The sequence below is a fragment of the Saccopteryx leptura genome, chromosome 2 (assembly GCF_036850995.1).
Source record: "Saccopteryx leptura isolate mSacLep1 chromosome 2, mSacLep1_pri_phased_curated, whole genome shotgun sequence".
Taxonomy (NCBI): Eukaryota; Metazoa; Chordata; class Mammalia; order Chiroptera; family Emballonuridae; genus Saccopteryx; species Saccopteryx leptura.
This window is the reverse complement of record NC_089504.1, coordinates 345,476,790-345,495,470: the sequence shown is the minus strand read 5'-3', so window position 1 is coordinate 345,495,470 and position 18,681 is coordinate 345,476,790. Positions and strand designations below refer to the sequence as shown.

Here is an 18,681-nt window from a genome sequence, read left to right as displayed (position 1 = left end):
GTTCAAAGAGACTGAGGTTCAAGTCTGGACTCAGCCACCGGCTGAGAACAGTGACGGCCGCTCCCCGTTGGCAGGGTTTCTGTGGGACCCTGGTTACAATGTCTGTAAAGCCCAGCTCAGGGCCTTGCTCACGATGAACATGAGATCACAAAAGCTGGCCTCATGCGGGGTATTCCCAGGAAACCTGGCCGAGCCTCTGGATGGAGCTTTTTCCTTTGCACAAGAGCCATGTTGTTTCATCCAGATAAAGGGCGGATTTTTATTTAGTGTTTATGTCTTAAAAGCTCTGTGAGTCTGGCTCTAAATAGGCTTGGTCAGGTCAAGAGCCAGGATCTCTCTCATCCGTGCCGTTTTGCTGAAGTCCCAGTTTAACCCCCGTTGTCTCCGGCTTTGCCATCCCCCAGAACCACGCTGGCCAGTGAGCCCCAAGCCCCGCCTCTGTGGGAACCGCGGGCTCAAGGCGCTCCGGCAACGCACTCGGCACCGGAGGGAGAAACGGAGACCCACTGGCATTGGGCTCCCTATGCTGCAAGAGTGAAGTTTATTAGTAAAATAAAAACAAGGCTACCTACCACATCTCAGAGAGACCAGAGGGCAAGGGAAGAGAGAAAGCAGAAGAGAGAAGAGGAAGCACAAATCCAGGGACCGGAGCCGAGCTGCTGGTCTGGAAAACTGGCCAACAGAGAAGCTCCGCCCTCCTGGCTTCAGTCTCCTGGCTGGCTGAGGACCAAGGCGAGTGGCAGGCCTGGTGGGGCCTAAGGGACGGTTTCCGCTCCCTGGAACCTCCGACTGGGGAATATGTCAGCATCGAGGCGACGAGCAGGGCCCACAGGAGGCCTGAGAAGGCCCGGAATGGCAGGAAGAGTGGGAGGTCCAGCCTGCAGGGGCTGGACAAGGGGTGCTGGAGGCTGGAGTCGTACACGGGTTACCAGGAAGCCTGCAGAGAGGAAATAGCTCTTTGTGGCATTAGCATCAGAGGTACACAAAAGGCAAAAGTAATAGGCACTTCAGAATTGGAGGAACAAACAGGATTTTAGACTGTAGAGGTCCCTCTAGAAAGGGGAGTGATTGCCCAGTCCACAGTGGAGCTGCGGCCCGAGCTCCGAGCACCCTATGTAAAATGAGTGTTACCTGCCATGTGGAAAGGCACACGGCAGAGAGAAAGGCAGAAAGGCTGATGGACAAGAGCAGGACAGACATCGTCCATGCCCTTCATTTAAACACAGCCCCTGATCTTGTTCCTCATTGCGTTAAGTGGTATGGAATGCATCTTCCCTTTTCCACTACACTATTGAAGAACTAAATGAGAGACAGGTAATATTGCCCTGTGCAGTATTATTTTTAATGTTGAGTGTGAGGATCCCTGCTGCTGGAGTACCTTTTCCAGGGAGAACTTAGTAAACGCTACATGCGCTGAGCTGTCCATCGCAGCCTCTGTGGCGGGGACTAGCATCTAGGAGAGGAACGTGGTCAACACAATGGGCGGCATGAGCTGAAAAACTCCTGCACAGTCTCCTCCGCATCCAGGCAGCTCACCAGGCTGACCAGGTAGCAACTTTGCCTTCAAGGACCTCATCCACTATGCCATCTCTTCCTTTTAGGTCATTGCCAGTAAGGGGTCTCTGCTCTTACACATGACACGAACACAGACATCAGAGGACATACTTGCAGTCCTCGCTCTCCAGAAGGTTCTGGTACGTGGCGATCTCATCCTCCAGCCGGGCCCGGATGTCCAGCAGCACCTGGTACTCCTGGTTCTGCCGCTCCAGGTCAGCCCGGATCTCGGCCAGCTGGGCCTCCACAGTGCTGGTCAGGCACTGCATCTGGGCCAGCTCGGTGCCGTAGCGGGCCTCCGCCTCACACAGGGAGTTCTGCAGACAGTCCTTCTGTGGTGCCAAAGAAAAAATCACGGGTTCCTGCTCTCAGGCTCTGCAGTCAGACCATGACACCCCCAGACGTTGCCGGGCCTGGAGGACAGTCCAGCTCCTGTCAGCAGTCGCCAGGCGGAGGCACTGACAACGTGCTATGGCTCCTCATCGTAGACCTTAGGCTAGGTTTGCAGAGCCTCCCTCATCTGGATTAGTATTCATTTCCTCAGCATTCACATCTATGAACATGTTCAATGCGAAGGAGATGAGATCAAGGTTAAAGCTGTGCCCTGGTCTGTATTTAAGGTAAACATATACTAAACTGGGAACTGCTCATGGGAGGGGGAGCCCAGCTGAGTCTTCCATGCATGCAAAGCAGCTCACCAGGTTGTGCTGAGCCTGAAGCTCCACCTCCAGGGCGTTCACCTTGCACCTCAGCTCCAGGATCTCCGACTGGCAGCACTGCAGCTCCTCAGAGCAGGACATGGCCTGCAGGCTGAAGCCCTCGGACTGAAGCACAGTGCACGGAGACAGTGATCGCCTCCCTGCCCACACGGAGGCCGGGCTCCCCCTGCGCCCTCCTGCTCTGCGGCCCCGCCTCACCTGAGCTTGGAACCACTGCTCTACGTCCTGGCGGTTGGTCTCCACCATGGCCTCGTACTGACAGCGCATCTCCCCCAGCACCCGGTGCAGGTCCACGGGGGGCTCGGAGTCCAGCTCAATCTGGAGCCTGTCCCCCAGCTGACACTTCAGAGTGTGGACTTCCTGTGGGCACAGGAGGAGGACGTCCCGTTCATGGAGCCCCCACTGCGCCCCACCCAGAGCCTCGGCAGTCTCCTGCCGCCCACCATCCCCAGTGATTCCCCTGCACTCCTCTGTGGATGAAAAACACGCTCCCACTGAGAGAGCACCCTTCATAGCTTATGAGGTTTAACCACAGGGCACGGCCTGCAGAGCCTCCATCCTGAGCAAGAGGAAGAGCCTCATTTCTTCCCCCCAATGAGCCTGAATTCGCTCCCCAGGAGTCTACGTCTCACGCAGCGGGCCACCCACCTGCTCATGGTTCTTCTTGAGGCAGAGCAGCTCCTCCTTCAGGGACTCCACCTGGGCCTCCAGGTCGCACTTGGCGAGTGTGAGGTCATCCAGCGCCCTGCGCAGGCCACAGATGTCGGCCTCCACCAGCTGGTGGAGTGAGTGCTCCATCTGGTACCTTTACCAGGGTGGGCGCAGGAGTTGGAGTTCAAGAGCAGAGGAGGCCCCAGCACCCAGCTTATCACCATAACCTCACTGGCCTCTCTCTGCTGTCTAACCGTGAGTTGGCATTTCCTGTGTAGTGCACTCACAACCAGAAAGCGACAGGATGATCCCCGCTCATTCAACAATAAGCACCTAAGATAAACCAGGCAGAGTGGCCAGAGTGGCCGGTACTGGGGGACCGGAACGGACGCACGGTGATGGCCGAAGGGGCGGCAGCAGAGTACTCAGGCAGTTGCAGTGCAGTGTGATCGCCGCAGACCCCCCCTCTTCCTTTTTCCCTGTTGAGGTGGACCCTGGACTCCCGCTCAGATTGGAAGCCAAACTGCCAGAAGGGGTGGAAGGAAATGGCTTATTTTAGCTCTAGAGGATTGAGCCTTCCACAATGCCCTTAAGAAAGACAATAAAACATAGTGCTCCCTCCTGCTCCCGGGTGAGACCTTCTTCAGTGGTGTGAAGCCTTTGACTTTCACATGCCTGCACGGCATCAGGAATTACTAGTGCTCACAAACTGGACAAGCTGCAGTGTGGGATCACGTCCTCCCTGAGGCAGCAGAGTTTCACAGGAAATGGCTGCAGGATAGGAGATTGGGGGCCAAGTTCTAGTTCTGACACTCAGTAGCCACCTGACTTCTGGCCCTACCTGCCTCACAAGGTTCTTCTTACAGTCGAATCAAGTGGCCAATGTTTCTAAATCATGCTGTAGACTATAAGAGCTAAACAAACACAGTGGGGAACTTGGGTTCCTTCCAAGATCTTGCATTTAATGCCCTTTGTTTTCTCTTGCTGGAACTGTTGGTTTGTGTCCTGTCCAATTACATCTCTGAGACTAACTGCATCACAAGAGAGAAGACACTGGGAGAGCCTCTGGCTTCTCCCCTTCCCCGTCCGACCACAACTCACTTGGTCCTGAACTCATCTGCAGCCAGCTTGGCATTGTCAATCTGCACGACCAGCCTGTTGTTCTCAGCTTTGATGCACAGGACCTGGGGAAAGAACCACAGGACCTCAGTGCTTCACTGTACTCAGACCGTCTGTGGCCTCAGGTCAAAGGAAGTTCTGTTGACTGGAGTTCAAACTGCAGCATCCCCTTGGACAATACAAACTCCCCAACATGTTGGAGATGCTTGTATGGTGAGGGGCAGGGGAGGACGAAATGTAAGAGGATGCTTGGCTGAGGAACCAGGAGGCAGAAGGAAGTAGCAAACTGAACACAGAATAAAGAGAGTTTATTTTTCCAGCTCTGATACTTAGCTAGAAACAAGATCTGGAGTCTAGACCAGAGAACAGTGGCTGGTTATGAAAGTTTTAGATAAGGTGGGATCCATTCCTAATATGAAGACCTTTGTGCTGGTTGGTCCGCCTCCCCAGAGGTCTTCTCTGAATCTAGCCAGATTTCCGTGGCCCCTGTTCTGACATTGTTTGTCTTCCTGTCTCCACAACTAAGATGAAGGCTCTTAAGAAGCCTTGACTTGATAATCAGAGGGGACAGCAGATGTGCATAAGAGGCCAGTGCTCCTAAATGGATACACACTGGCTAAGATAAGAATTAGAACATAGTCCCTCTGACCCCTTTTACCAGAAGCTGGGTTGCACTGTTTTTGCAGCTACAATTTAGGAATTGTAAGTACTGAGACTAAGTAAGTATAATCTCAGAACCCTGGAGAGTCAAACCCTACGTCTTGTCCTTCATACATCCCCTTTCATCTTCACTGAAGAGGTCCTCTTCCCACAATCTACACAACACTTCAGCTATTACTGCTTCCACTGCCAATTCAGGCTCTGGACATTTAGTGCAAGGGTCAGTAAGCTTTTTCTGTAAAGGGCCAGATAATAAATACCAATATCTTAGGCTTTGCAGACCATGAGTCTCTGTCATGACTGCTCCACTCTGCCGTTGTAGCACAAAGCAGCCATGGACCATACATACATCACTGAATGAGCAGCGCTGTAGCAATAAAACTTTATTTGCAAAATCAGACAGCAGACTGGATTTGGCCCACGGGCCATAGTTTGCCAACCCATGATCTGAAGCACCACAAACCTCACCTTCTGCTGGAGCTCCTCAATGGTCCGAAAGTAGCCCTGGTAGTTGGGACACACGGTGGTCTCATGGCATTTGCTCCACTCTCGGATCTTGGTCTCCAGCTCCGCGTTCTCCCGCTCCAGCTGCCGCACCTTCTCCAGGTAGCTGGCCAGGCGGTCGTTCAGGATCTGCATGGTCTCCTTCTCGTGGCCGTTCAGCGTGCCTTCACCATAGGTCCCACAGATTCCGATGTTGGCAGGAATGTGGCAGGTCCCTGGCAAAGGGCAAGCAGTGTGGCAGCTGTGGGGCAGACAGAGATTGGGGTGGCCCAGAGGGGTCGTGCCCACACGGACTCGGTTGGCGTGTGCCAGGGTGGCAGAGAGGCCCAGGGAGGCAGCCTTGGCCTCTGAAACCTGCCCACTGAGGAGAGAACTACAACAGTCGGAAGTCATGGTGCTAAAAGGCGAGACTCCTGCTTCGTCCACGGTTGGATTTGCTTGAGCTACAACCTCCCTTCTTCAGCTCTTATATAGGCCTGTAGTGGGAGTTGGTGCAAAAAAACTGGCATTTTGCTCATTAATATTTATGTCAAATGCTGTACGATCACTCGGTTAGTCAGAGATTTTGTCTCCTATAAAGAGTTAATGAGTTATGAAAGAGGTCTAAGCCACACAGATTGCTTCTCATCCATTGCAGAGTCCTGGCACACAGAGAAAAAGGCTCTTCGCTGAGCTGCCCACCTTCTGGGGCTGTGAACTCTTTGCCTATGTCAGCTTATATCTGTGAAATCATCTAAACCCAGAGATGCCCAATGTTTCCTCAGAATCTCTGTCACTCCTCTAGTCTTTTCTTACCTTGGAATGTCCTCATCGTGACAAAGTCTAAAATATTAGTCAATCAGGCACATTGAGGAAGAAGGAAGACCACGGTTAGTCTGTTTCCGCAGATACCTATGGAGGGCTCAGGGGGGGACACGGAGGTTTTAATAAGAGAGATAAGAAACTAAATAGCCTTGATATTATAAAGGCAATAAGAGGAGTGTTCAAAACAATTTTTTTAAATACAAGAGCTGTGAAGATTTTAAGAAGAGAGCAGATTGAGAGACCAGAAAAAGACTTCACAGAATAGGGAACATTTAAAACGTTTTTTGAATGATGGTTTCCATGAGGGATTGGGGGAGAGAGGATCTCTCACAGGGAACAAAATGAACAGAATCAAACATGTTTGGGAAATGGAAAAAGGTCTACCTGCGTTGGTGCTTACAGTGAAGACGTACATGCCAGCCCCAGAAAGTTGTGTTCAGTCCAGACTTCAGGAAGCCTTCAGTGCCAGGACCGTCCTAGTCTTCAGAGAAAGACAAGCCAACAATGAGATCCACCCACCCCTGGTAGCTGACCTTCCTCAAATAGGAAGAAAAATAGCCAGGTTCCTCTGGAAGGAAAGTAACATGAAAGAGAAAGAAGTTTCCTGTGTAAATATTAGGGGGAAACACTAGGCTAGAAAAATGAAAGAGAAACCTCAATTCTAAACTGATTTTTGGCAGTTTGAAAACTAACACTCTTTAGTAACCCACAGGTCTAAGAAGAAATCAAAGAGAAATTAAAAGTATTTTGAACTGAATTAAAATGAAAATACAACGTATCAAACTGATTTGGGCAGTTAAGACATTCCCTGTGCAAGGGTGAAGCGGATCAACAGTTTCGGAAGTGGGTAAAACTTGGGAATGAAACTGGGTGATTTGTGATTCCCGAGAAATAAAATGCTGTCCTTGTGTATTGGAATCTACAGTCTAATTAGGGCGGGCAGTGAATTATACTTTAGGGTGTCTGTTCTCAGGCACCTCCCCATGCTTTCCGGGCATTTTTCCTTGTTAGACACTGATGCTCCCAACCACTGAGTCCCTCCCATCTTATTTTAAACGATACATACTCAAGAACTTTGATCTTTCATCTTTGGAGACTTCTTGCATTTCTTTTGAAATGCAACCACCTACCTTGATTATCCATTACTTAGGAGACTCTAGAACAAAATTTAAATTTCCTTAATCCTCAGACACACTCAGAGCATCAGAAGTTTTATGGCTTCCTCTATTCCTGGAACAAAAAAGCCAGTGGCCAGTTGTTTAATAAGCCCTGGGAGAGGGCAGCCAGCCAGCCTCCAGACTATGCTAACGAAGACGCTGCTTTGACCCCATTTTTGAGATGAATGAATCCACCAGGAGGGCCCTTGAGGAGGCAGTACATGTTATAGCTGGCTCCAAAACGTAAGTTCCCCCAGCCAAAAAGGATTTGTAAGTCCTCTAGTCTAGGACCCCATGGTATTAAATCCCTTCTGATTATTGCAGGAATCAAAGGAGGACAGAAACGCCCAGACAACTCGATGAAGGAAGTAGGATTTATTCAGCCGGCAGAGCAGCGTGATCCCAAAAGAGGCCACAAAACACACGCTCCCTGAAGTTAGATTTCTCACATCTTATATACCTTTGCAGCTTTAGCTTTCCGTGACACATGCCTGATTTCTATGACTTCTTTGTTTGCAGGCCTATGTGACTTTCACGTCTTAGGGAGGGGAAGGGGAGAGGAGGTGGGAGGGTCTGTCCTTGATCATTTCATTACTTATTCTTCTTGCTGGAGCTGCAAGTTCATTTCAAGGAACTGATAACCAGCAAGGTCCATACCCGTGGTTTGTTATTTTTCAAACTTTTCTGTCTGCCCTTGTTCCCTCAGTCAAGAACACTGAGGTCAGCATAAGACCCCAGACATTGCAGGTCCCCCCCCTCTCCTCTGCATTCTTCTGGTTTCTCCTCCCTCATGATAACCTCTCTCTAACTAGTTGCCCAGACCACCATTTTCCAGGGCAACTTATCACATCATTCTCCAGCTCAGCCCCTGTGGCTCACAGTATCCCAGACTTTGTGCAAGACAGTGGGATCAAGGGATAAATGACAGCAAGCTTTGCCTTAGAGACTTACAACATAAGGATTATTAAATAGTTCTTGATGCAAAATCTACCTCCCTGCTATTTCTACCTCTTGTTTTCATTTGTTCTTTTATTCATTCATTCAACAATGATTTATTGAGTGCCTACCTGTGCCAAGCAGGCCCTGGTGCTGGACCTTCGTGATACATTAGCGAGTAAGTCACAGAGTTTGCCCTTCAGTTAATTTACTCTCTCATTCTATCCACGGAGCCCCAGAGAGGATAAATCCAGCCATTCTGCCCCATAGCAGACCTCCAGCTCTTTGTGACTGCTATGTGGGTGCTCGTTCCTGGTCCACGGGTTAACATGGTTCCCAGACCCCTTGCCGGCCCTCCTGAGTACATCCTCTGAATACGTTCCCCAAAGTTCCTATCACCCTGAAGTGGGGCCTTAGAATAAAATTTCTGATGACTTTGGACTGAGGGACTGCCAGTAGGTGTATACAGATGTATACAGATGTGGGCAGTATTCACCAAGGCAGTGTTTACCACCATCAGTGACCTTGCCCAGTGACCTACTCCAGGTGATCCAATGGTCAGGAGCTCCTGCCACAGTGACACCCTCTCAAGGCACCACGGAGGGTGCAGAGCTGAATGAGGGAAACTCCCACTTTGTGAAAACCTGAGGGCAATAGAGACAGGCCGTGTAACTCAGAGGAGGAAGAGGTCAGAGGGCGTTCCAGATGTAGAGTATCAAAGAGGCTTGACCTGGAACCTGAAAGATAGGCAGGTGGAGGCTGTTGTGAGAACCCTGGCAGAAGGTACTGGAAACCAAATCCAGCTGCCACAGGGTCCACAGGAAGGAAGGGACAGAGGACAGGGACATTACAAAAGGATTCAATAAGGCTGAGCAATTCACTGTATATGGGAGATCCAAGGAGGGAGGGACACCACAATGTCCTTGAGGTCACCCCTGGGTTCCTGGGACAATAACGTGATGGGAAAAGAAGCTGGCAAGTCAAGGCAAAGAGCTCTGGCTCAAGGGAGATAAGTGGGATTCAGGTTTGGAGAGTGTGAAATGTAGTCAGGGGGACTGCCCCCGGGGGTGGGGGGTGTCGGAGGTAACTGTCCGGAGCCAGGAGAGAGTGGCCCGAGCTGTTTGGACCACTGAGAAACCCTCCTGAGTGACTGAGGTTTCTTACACCTGGCAGGTAGGGAGGGAGGTCAGGTTAGCCCAGGGTCTCACACCTGAACAGGAGCCCTGTTTCTCAGTGAGGGAAGGACACTCCAGGGCATTTAGAATCCAAAGCAGGTTGGCAGGGAAGATATTTAGGATAGAGCGAGTGCCATTTGAAAGCAAACACAACCTGTATCCTAAATGAGCCGTCTTTTAGTCATAAAATGAGTTTGGTATTTATATTTTTGAAACTTAAAAAGCATTCATTGAGAAGATGTGAGTTCTTTTAAATGCTCATTAAATGAAAAGCCATGAATGAGAAAAGGGTTGGAGAAATACTGAATTAGATGAAAAAAGACAAATGATTCAACAAGATGAACTTGTGAAGATTATAAGCGGACATCAGAAGGGACAAATTTGATTCTGTTCTTGGAAGAAAGGAAGGTGATGAAGAGAGGCCCAGGCAGGGCCTTAGCTGGCACTCGTGATGGACCAGAGAAAAACTAGTGTCTGAATGTAAAATCTCCTGTTCTGGAAAGTCCAGAATTCCACCTGGATTGTCTTGGTTTCTGGGTGTGGACAGTGGTAGGTGCAGGGGTGTGGGTCCCTTCCCAGAGCACTCTCAGTGACTGCTGGCATCTGTCCCCAAGGGCCCACCGCCAGCCAGCCTGCTCCTTTCCGTTTCTCTGGGATTTGAGGAAAATGGCATTTGAAGGGGAAAAAAAATAGATGGTGGATGGAGGGGCCCGAAGAGACCCACTGAAAGAAATATATAAACCAGCACATGGGTGCAGGGCTGGTTAACTGAAGACTGACCAGGTGGCTCAAAACTGGACCTGGTCTCAAGCCAAAGCAGCAAATGTCTCAGGGAGGAATATTGTCCACCTGGCTGAGATGATTGTGACCAAAGCCAAAACAAATACCACAGCTAGGACCAGTCTGTGAGGGTGTGGTGGTGCGACCAGGCCACGGAGGGGACCGTGATGTGCTGATAGAAGAATCAGCCTGAGGAAGGGGTGCTTGGACTTGGTGCCAGAGGGAGCCCTGAGCCCTCAGACTGTAATAATGGCTGTGAGTAAAACCACAAAGTCCAAGTGTCCTGAGCCAGCCACCTGCCAGCCTCCCTAACCTGCCGTCCCCCCTATGTCTGAGTCACCTTTCCTGCCACCCCTGGTAGCCACGGGGGTCCCACAATTAGAGTTCATTCGGGGTGTGACCTGGCTGGGGAAGTGGGAGACAAACGAGATTTCCACGGCCCTGGCACAGGAAGGGGCCATGGCCACTCCTTAAAATATATGACCCTTGGGTGTTACTTAATAGAAGGAGCCCAAAGGAGCCCAATGGATGCCCTTGTCCTCTGACAGCCCAAAGAATATATATATTATTATATATATATGGTATTTTTTACATATATATATATGGTATTTTTTAATTTCAGTTAGGCCACATGGAGTGGGAAATTGAGCTCCAGTAATAAAAGTGGACGTTTTTTGTTGTTGTTTTGGGTTTTTTGTTTTGCTGTGTTTGTTTTTCTTGATTTTTAGAAAGAGAAAGAAGAAGATACAGAGAAACCAATTTGTTGTTCCATTCATGCTGTCATTGGTTCTTTTTTATTATTATTTATTGAATAATTTTAGAGAGACAGAGAGGGAGACAGAGAGAAAGGGAAGCATTCATTTGTTGTTGCAGTTAGTGATGCATTCATTATCTGCTTCCCATATGTGCCTGACTGAGTATCGAACTCATAACCCTGGTGTTTCAGGATGACGCTATAGCCAAGTGAGCTAACTGGCCACCAGGGCTGAATAATTTTCATGATTGTTTATAAGTGGACAGGAGCATGAACACACTTCCAGGGCACTAACACGGGTATATGTGGCCCCTGGTGCTACCAATGGCTTCTCCACCACCTCGTCAGCTCCTCTTTCCCTTGAGGAAGAAAAGATTGTCCCTGCTGATCCGAGGGAGCCCCATAAACCAATATTTATTGAGGGACTTCTGTATGCTGGGAACATGATATGGATTATCCCTCGACATCAGTGAGAGGGAAATAGACTTATTCTCATTTTACAGCTGAGGAATAGGTCTCAAGAGATTGTAGTGACCTGGCCAACTGCATTCAGCTGGTGTCACAGAGGTGAGATTTGAGCCCAGCTTTGCTGATTCTAGAACGCACGCTCTTGCCACCATACTATGCTACCACGAAGAAGGACCGAGTTTGCACTCATCTTTGGACCCAGGGATGTGGGCGAGCTGAAATCTGAGAACCTCCTTCTTCTGGACACACCCAGCACTTGCCAAAAAGCAAAATTGACAAGCACAGCATGAAGGGGGCTTCCTAGTGCTGCTCCCCAGGTGCTCTCCCACCGACTCTGGCCGTGAACCACCTTGGCCCGTGCCAGAGCCACGTCCGAGAGGCAGGCAGGCGTCCGGAACCCCCGTGGCAACAGCGGTCCCCACCCCAGCACTTGGAAGGCGGCAGCAGAGTGAGGCAAGCACGTACATCAATGACAGCATCTCTCTAGGGAAAACCACAGCCCAAAAGTGGGCCAGGACCGGGACAACTGTTCCCAGGGCCCGATCTGGGCCTCCAGGTCTAAGACCAGAAAGAAATTCCATGCCTCCGTGAAGGGGTCAGTCTGACGGCAAGAAAAAAAAAAATTGCAACTTGTCCAAGGCAGTCCCAAACACGACCTCCCTTTGACTGGATTGGAGCTCTAATTTATGTGATTTTGCTCTTGAACAAAATACCAAGAGGCTGACGATGCTGAAAGCACTGTAGGGACACGTTAGTTCGGAGCTGTTCTGAAGGAATTCACACTTGGCAGCCAGCACGGCTTCCTCTCACCAGTCTGCAGGGGTCAATGGACAGAGGAATGATGGGCCCAGTGTCAGCACAGAGCCTTCCTGCCGAGGCACAGGCCCCGTGCCCCTGCCACACGTCAGGGCCTGCGGCCGCCGAGGGCTTAAGGACCAGGGCTCTTGGTCACAGCACATATACTGCCAAACACAGCAAGGACAGCACTGGCACAGGAACAGGTTTATTAACCAGGTAATACAGGAGCCCGATTACATTTTAGAAGATTCTCAAGCACTGGCGTAGAACCAAAACCCCAGAAGAGAGACTGGGGGGAAAAAAACAGTAGTTTAAGTGGAAGACAATACAATATTGGCAAAAAAAAATCAGCCTAAAGCAACAACTTTACACCTTTTTATCTCATGGCATACATAAAATATGATAATTACTAAAATTCTGCAGCACACCAACAAAAAAAATATTTTTGCCAATCTGACAAAAGAAAGTAGGCATAATTGTGATTTATTCACACCAGATGGCTATTATTGTGTTGGCTGTTGTCAATTTTTTTTTTAATTTGACAATCTTTGGGGGAAAAGGTCAGTGCCCCTGACTAAATAGTCAGGTATTGCATACTTTAAAATGTTTTGTGGCACGCTAGTTGAAAAATCGCTGGCCTAAGGCACAAACAGGAAGCCACTACGTGGAAGTACCCGCTACCCTTTGATTAACTGACAAGGTCTCCAGTGGGTTTGGTGTTTCTAGAGGAAGGCTGAGCAAGGCTGGGCACTCCTAGCCCCAGTACGCACGGCCCCGACCTCCTGGGGTGGAACTCGGACCGTCAGAAGCGGCTCTCGGCCCGGGCTCGACCAGCTGAGGAAGACCTGCAGGTCGGGGGGCCACAGCTTGGATGAAGGCCGCAGGAGGCAGGCGTAGAGCAGGGGTTGCAGGGGAGCCTACACGGAGAGAGGGAAGGAAGGGTTAGACACGGGAAGTAAAAAGACGTCGCAGTGATGGAGACAGAAAAGGTCAGACCAAAATGGCATAGGAAGGGTCTGCCACAAAGAAATCACACAGCCCACAGAACCTCTTCCATCAGTCCCACTTCCACACTCAGCTGTGTCTTTCCATACCCAGGCGTCCTCTGGGGGGACTTGGCTTAGCGACCCTGCTACCATTTGTGATCCATTTTCTCATCAGCACAATGAGCTCACACCAGCTATGGAAATGAGTGACTAAGCGAGGCATGTTCTTTAGGGTGAGAGCTTCCACAAGCATGTCAGTTATCCCTGAGAAGCCTGACAGTCAGGTATGTGGCTTGGCCAGAAATTGCCGAGGTCACACATACTTGCAGTCCTCACTCTCCAGAAGGTTCTGGTACATGCTGATCTCACTCTCCAGCCGGGCTCGGACGTCCAGCAGCACCTGGTACTCCTGGTTCTGCCGCTCCAGGTCAGCCCGGATCTCGGCCAGCTGCTCCTCCACGGTGCTGATCAGGCACTGCATCTGGGCCAGCTCGGTGCCGAAGCGGGCCTCGGACTCACACAGGGAGTTCTGTAGACAGTCCTTCTGCGATGGGAAATAGTGGGGGAGGAGTCCCAGGGGACAAAAAATTCAGCAGTGGAAATCATGGCCAAATCACCAGGCAGGGGGCAAATTCCAAGAAGTCATAGGACATTCCCAGAGCTCTGGAGAAAGCATTGTCAAAATAACTGTGACTTTCTACACACACACACACACACACACACACACTCTAACTTGAATTGTGTCGTGTTCCTCCCTAATATCTCCAACACCTGACATGAAGTAGACACCCAGAAAAATCTTGTGAAATGACTTCCCGGACCTCCACACTTTATTCGGAAGAAAGTGGAGTTGACTTTTAATAGGAACCATTTTTCTGGATCAAACTAGCCTTACCAGCGAATTGTCCCCACTAGGGAGGGAGGGGCCTAGATCAAGCTCCAACTTAGTGTTAACTGAACTGATGAGGGAGACTTCTCAGAGATGCCGCTGCCGGACACAGCTGTGGCATTCAGATGCGGTGATGGCGAAGGAAGACCCGTACCAGGTTGTGCTGGGCCTGGCGCTCCACCTCCAGGGCGTTCACCTTGCACCTCAGCTCCAGGATCTCCGACTGGCAGCACTGCAGCTCCTCAGAGCAGGACGTGGCCTGCAGGCTGAAGCCCTCGGACTGAAGCACAGTGCACGGAGACGTGATCGCCTCCCCGCCCACACGGAGGCCGGGCTCCCCCTGCGCCCTCCTGCTCTGCGGCCCCGCCTCACCTGAGCTTGGAACCACTGCTCTACGTCCTGGCGGTTGGTCTCCACCATGGCCTCGTACTGACAGCGCATCTCCCCCAGCACCCGGTGCAGGTCCACGGGGGGCTCGGAGTCCAGCTCAATCTGGAGCCTGTCCCCCAGCTGACACTTCAGAGTGTGGACTTCCTGCAGGGACAGAAGGACCGACACCCGAAGTGAGAAAAGGGCTTTTGATGGAGCCGACAGCACCGATCCCTCTCCTGACCGGCAGTATGGGGAACGGGGCCGCACACCTGCTGGCCGGAAAGGTCTGCTTGCCAGGGCCGACGGGAAGAGCCCCTCTGGAGACCTGCCCAAACCCACAAGGCAAGTGTTTTAGAGAAGAAACTCCCTCTCTGCCACATCCCACAGAGTCAGCCTGACTCGGCCCCAGATCAGCGCATTATCCTGATGCCGACTGAGCCCAGGTTCTGCTCTGTGAGCCGCAGGGTAGGCGGTGTGCCCTTTGAGTCTCCGTCCTCCCCCACGAGTGTGCAGCCACAGGGCCAGACCTGCTCATGGTTGCTCTTGAGGCAGAGCTGCTCCTGCGTCAGGGACTCCTGCTGGGCCTCCAGGTCGGCCTTGGCCAGGCTCAGATCGTCCAGGAGCTTGTGCAGCCCGCACATGTCCGCCTCCACCAGCAGGCGCAAGGAGTGCTCACTCTCGTGCCTTCATCACAGGAGGTGCAGGGTCAACAAGATGCCAAGGAGAGCCCCTCCCAGCTGACCCCGGTCCCCACCTGCTCACCACCTTGGATCCTCGTTTCCTCACCTGATCAACAATCACTGGGTTGGACCCTGTAGCTACAGAGCTCATGGTCAGGATTTGTATCACTATGCCCATTGACTGATGGAAACTGAGTCTCAGAATAAGGAGAGTTCTAGGATTATATACCTTGGTTAATAGTAAATCATGGACTCAACCCAAGTGTTCAGACTTCAAATGTACTATCCATTCTGCCATAAAGGAGGCAGTTAGCCAGAAAAAGAAATGGGTTAAAAATAAGCCTTCTGGACCTACAGTTTGCTGCTTCACCCATTGGATTAATTATTTTTCTAATTTTTTTTTCATTGCAACTCTTAATACAAGAAGCTACAGTGACAGTGCTTCCCAGTGAGGGATTAGACCAAGGGTCAGTGAGTCAGGGACAAATGCACCGAAAGTTTATTCTTGCAATGACTTGATTTTGTGTGTAGTTATGACACAAAGCCCTCTTATCTTCTAGATATGGGGAGAAAATGACATAGGATCTAACCAGTCTAGACTCTACCTCCTTTTTTATTCTAATGCTTTTGTTCTCTTCCACCCTATATAATGACCATCTGTAATAGTAGGTTAAATTAGGGTTTGGAGAGAAAGAAAGGGGACACTTATTCATTGATTCACTCATTTTTCTTGTCAACAATTATTTTTGAATAGCTCCTTTGTGCCAAGTATTCTGATGGGCAAATAGAAAGAACAGAGAAGAGGAGTCACCCTCAGCCCTCTTCAGTCTTTACTTACTTGATCCTGAAGTCGTCGGCAGCCAGCTTGGCATTGTCAATTTGGGTAATCAGCCTGGCATTCTCCGCCTTGCTGCACAGGATCTGAGGCAAACCGGGAAGATAGTTCACACACTAGCATCACATTCTGGGCTCAGCCCTATGTGTGGTGGCGACACCCCTGCTCAAGAAAACCCAAGAACCCCAAACTCTATGAGCCTTCAGTGGTTTTTGCCCGCACGCCCTCCACCTCCCTCAGACCCCAGGCTACTCCAAACCTCACCTTCTGCTGGAGCTCCTCAATGGTCCGAAAGTAGCCCTGGTAGTTGGGACACACGGTGGTCTCATGGCATTTGCTCCACTCTCGGATCTTGGTCTCCAGCTCCGCGTTCTCCCGCTCCAGCTGCCGCACCTTCTCCAGGTAGCTGGCCAGGCGGTCGTTCAGGATCTGCATGGTCTCCTTCTCGTGGCCGTTCAGCGTGCCTTCACCATAGGTCCCACAGATTCCGATGTTGGCAGGAATGTGGCAGGTCCCTGGCAAAGGGCAAGCAGTGTGGCAGCTGTGGGGCAGACAGAGATTGGGGTGGCCCAGAGGGGTCGTGCCCACACGGACTCGGTTGGCGTGTGCCAGGGTGGCAGAGAGGCCCAGGGAGGCGGCCTTGTTCTCTACCCCAGGCTGGCCCCCAACCTCAGGGAGGGGGACGCAGACATGTCTTTCTCCAGGAGTCCTGCTGCCCAGAGTCTGGCATGAGCTGACGTAGAAGGAAGTCATGGTGCAGGCTGATGCTACACAGGAAGTTCAGAGCAGCTGGGAAGCCAAGACACTGAGTCTGAGAACCCCCTTCCCGCCTCGGCCTTTTATACCCTGTTCCAGGTGGGTGTTGGCTCAGAGCTTTGACTTCAGCACCTTGATTCCCAACCTGTTGTTGTGCCTGTTACTCAGCTGTTGGGTTCCTCACCTCGTTAAAGGAACGTTGATGATCTGAGGTGCCTCTTGGCTCTTTGATATCAGGTTGTCTATTGGTGAGAGGTCAGAAGTTTTTGTTATTTTTCAAAGAAAAAAGTCCTCTGAGCCTTCGGATGTCTGCACCTTGACGGGGTTGGCTTCCTTGTTGATGTGCCCACTCTGAGGCGTGACTGCTCCTGCTGGTCCCTGGAGTGGCAGGAGAGACAAACCCCCGACCACAGTGGCCCTCTCTGGGTTAGGACTCAACCGGCCTTCCTCGTGCTGGTTCTTGGTTAGTAGATGTTATGATTTCAATTAGCAATAAGTTCTACATTTCTTCTTTCTTCAGTTGTTTGCCTTTCAGACTCACTCGAAGGGCGTGAACTTCCTGGCCCATCCTATGTGCTGAGCACTGTGCCACACACCTGATGCATAGTCCATCAGGAAGCAGCCACAGCTCGGTTAGCCAGGGGTGTCTGAGAGGCTCATCAGTATGAGGGTGACCCTCAAAACCATGTCTGATCTGGATCAAGGAAGGTGAGCTCAAGAAGCTGGAAACAAACAAAAGGGAACAAAAATCTTTTTGAATCTCCAATAAGAACTTGGCCATGACATTCAAAGAATGTTGAATTATCAGAGTCACTATGGGTCCTCCTCCTGCCTTATTGCCTTGATTCTAAATTCTGCTATCAAACACCTACAGTATTAGAGGATTGTTCAATGATAGTGTTTAATTCTTCTTACCATCCTGCAGGTGTGTATTATTATCTTAATTTTATAAAAGAAAGAAAGAACTAGGCATTGAAGACCAGAGATGGGAAGTTATTATTCTAAGATCTACCCCGTCATAAATTGGCAAAGCCTGAGCTCAGCCTCAGTTTCTTTCGACTCCACAGGCTATTCTTGTTCTCTTCGACTTGACCGCCAGCCCCTCCCCCACTCCATCCCTCACTCTGACAGGAGAACAACTGTGTCATTGCCAGAACTAAGAAGAATTAAAAAGCCTACAAGCTGGGCAAGAAGTTGAAATTAAGAGATAAAACAGCCTGACCAGGCGGTGGTGCAGTGGATGGAGCGTCGGACTGGGATGCAGAGGACCCAGGTTCGAGACCCCAAGGTCGCCAGCTTGAGCGTGGGCTCATCTGGTTTGAGCAAAAGCCCACCAGCTTGAACCCAAGGTCGCTGGCTCCAGCAGGGGGTTGCTAGGTCTGCTGAAAGCCTGCGGTCGAGGCACATATGAGAAAGCAATCAATGAACAACTTAAGGTGTTGCAATGCGCAATGAAAAACTAATGATTGATGCTTCTCATCTCTCTCCATTTCTGTCTGTCTGTCCCTGTCTATCCCTCTTTCTGACTCACTCTCTGTCTCTGTAAAAAATAAATAAATTTTTAAAAAAAAGAGATAAAACAAGAATCTGACATTCTGTATTATTCTTCTTTGTGTCTCAGAAAATACAGATGTTGGGGTATGAGAGCAATAAGGCAGGGTTTCTCCAAGGATCCTGCAGGAAGATGCCCAGAAGAATATTCTGTTTCCAAATGTTTTACACTAAATTGCACACCCTACTAGCTCTTGGTACCAGGGAACCAAGATAGCTGACTAGTAAGGTCCCGAAAGTCTTCTCTTAAAATCTGTGACAGGAGGTAGAGAGGCTTCTAAGACTGAACACAACCTAATGTGGAGTATGACACCCCTAAAGTGGTTACAAAAAGATCTTTAAGAATCTGAATATTTACCAATGCTTAGAGCCTTGAGCCAAAGCTGAAGAGACATCTGTATAAGGACAAGCTATGTGTACGTGCAACATGAGCTATTGCAGTTCTTCTATCAAGAGGAAATACAGAATTTGAAAATTCTGTCCAAATTGGGTTTAAAGGAAAAGTAACTAGTAGTCTGCTCTGGTTTAGGAGT

The 18,681-nt window shown here is 50.3% G+C and overlaps 2 protein-coding genes across 2 annotated transcripts; both read right to left on the bottom strand.

The window, feature by feature from the left end:
• Positions 1-801: 801 nt before the first annotated feature.
• Positions 802-5,600, bottom strand: LOC136392164 (keratin, type I cuticular Ha7-like). Its single transcript, XM_066364215.1, has 7 exons — positions 5,172-5,600; positions 4,026-4,108; positions 2,922-3,078; positions 2,472-2,633; positions 2,253-2,378; positions 1,666-1,886; positions 802-937 (listed from the first exon to the last, which is right to left on the bottom strand). Exons 1-7 carry the CDS (start codon positions 5,598-5,600, stop codon positions 802-804), a joined length of 1,314 nt encoding a protein of 437 aa, XP_066220312.1.
• Positions 5,601-12,881: 7,281 nt separating this feature from the next.
• LOC136392328 (keratin, type I cuticular Ha7-like) lies at positions 12,882-16,594 on the bottom strand. The gene is made up of 7 exons (XM_066364423.1): positions 16,106-16,594; positions 15,845-15,927; positions 14,854-15,010; positions 14,327-14,488; positions 14,109-14,234; positions 13,389-13,609; positions 12,882-12,996 (listed from the first exon to the last, which is right to left on the bottom strand). The coding sequence occupies exons 1-7, from the start codon at positions 16,592-16,594 to the stop codon at positions 12,882-12,884; spliced, it is 1,353 nt and encodes a 450-aa protein (XP_066220520.1).
• Between the last annotated feature and the right edge of the window lie 2,087 nt (positions 16,595-18,681).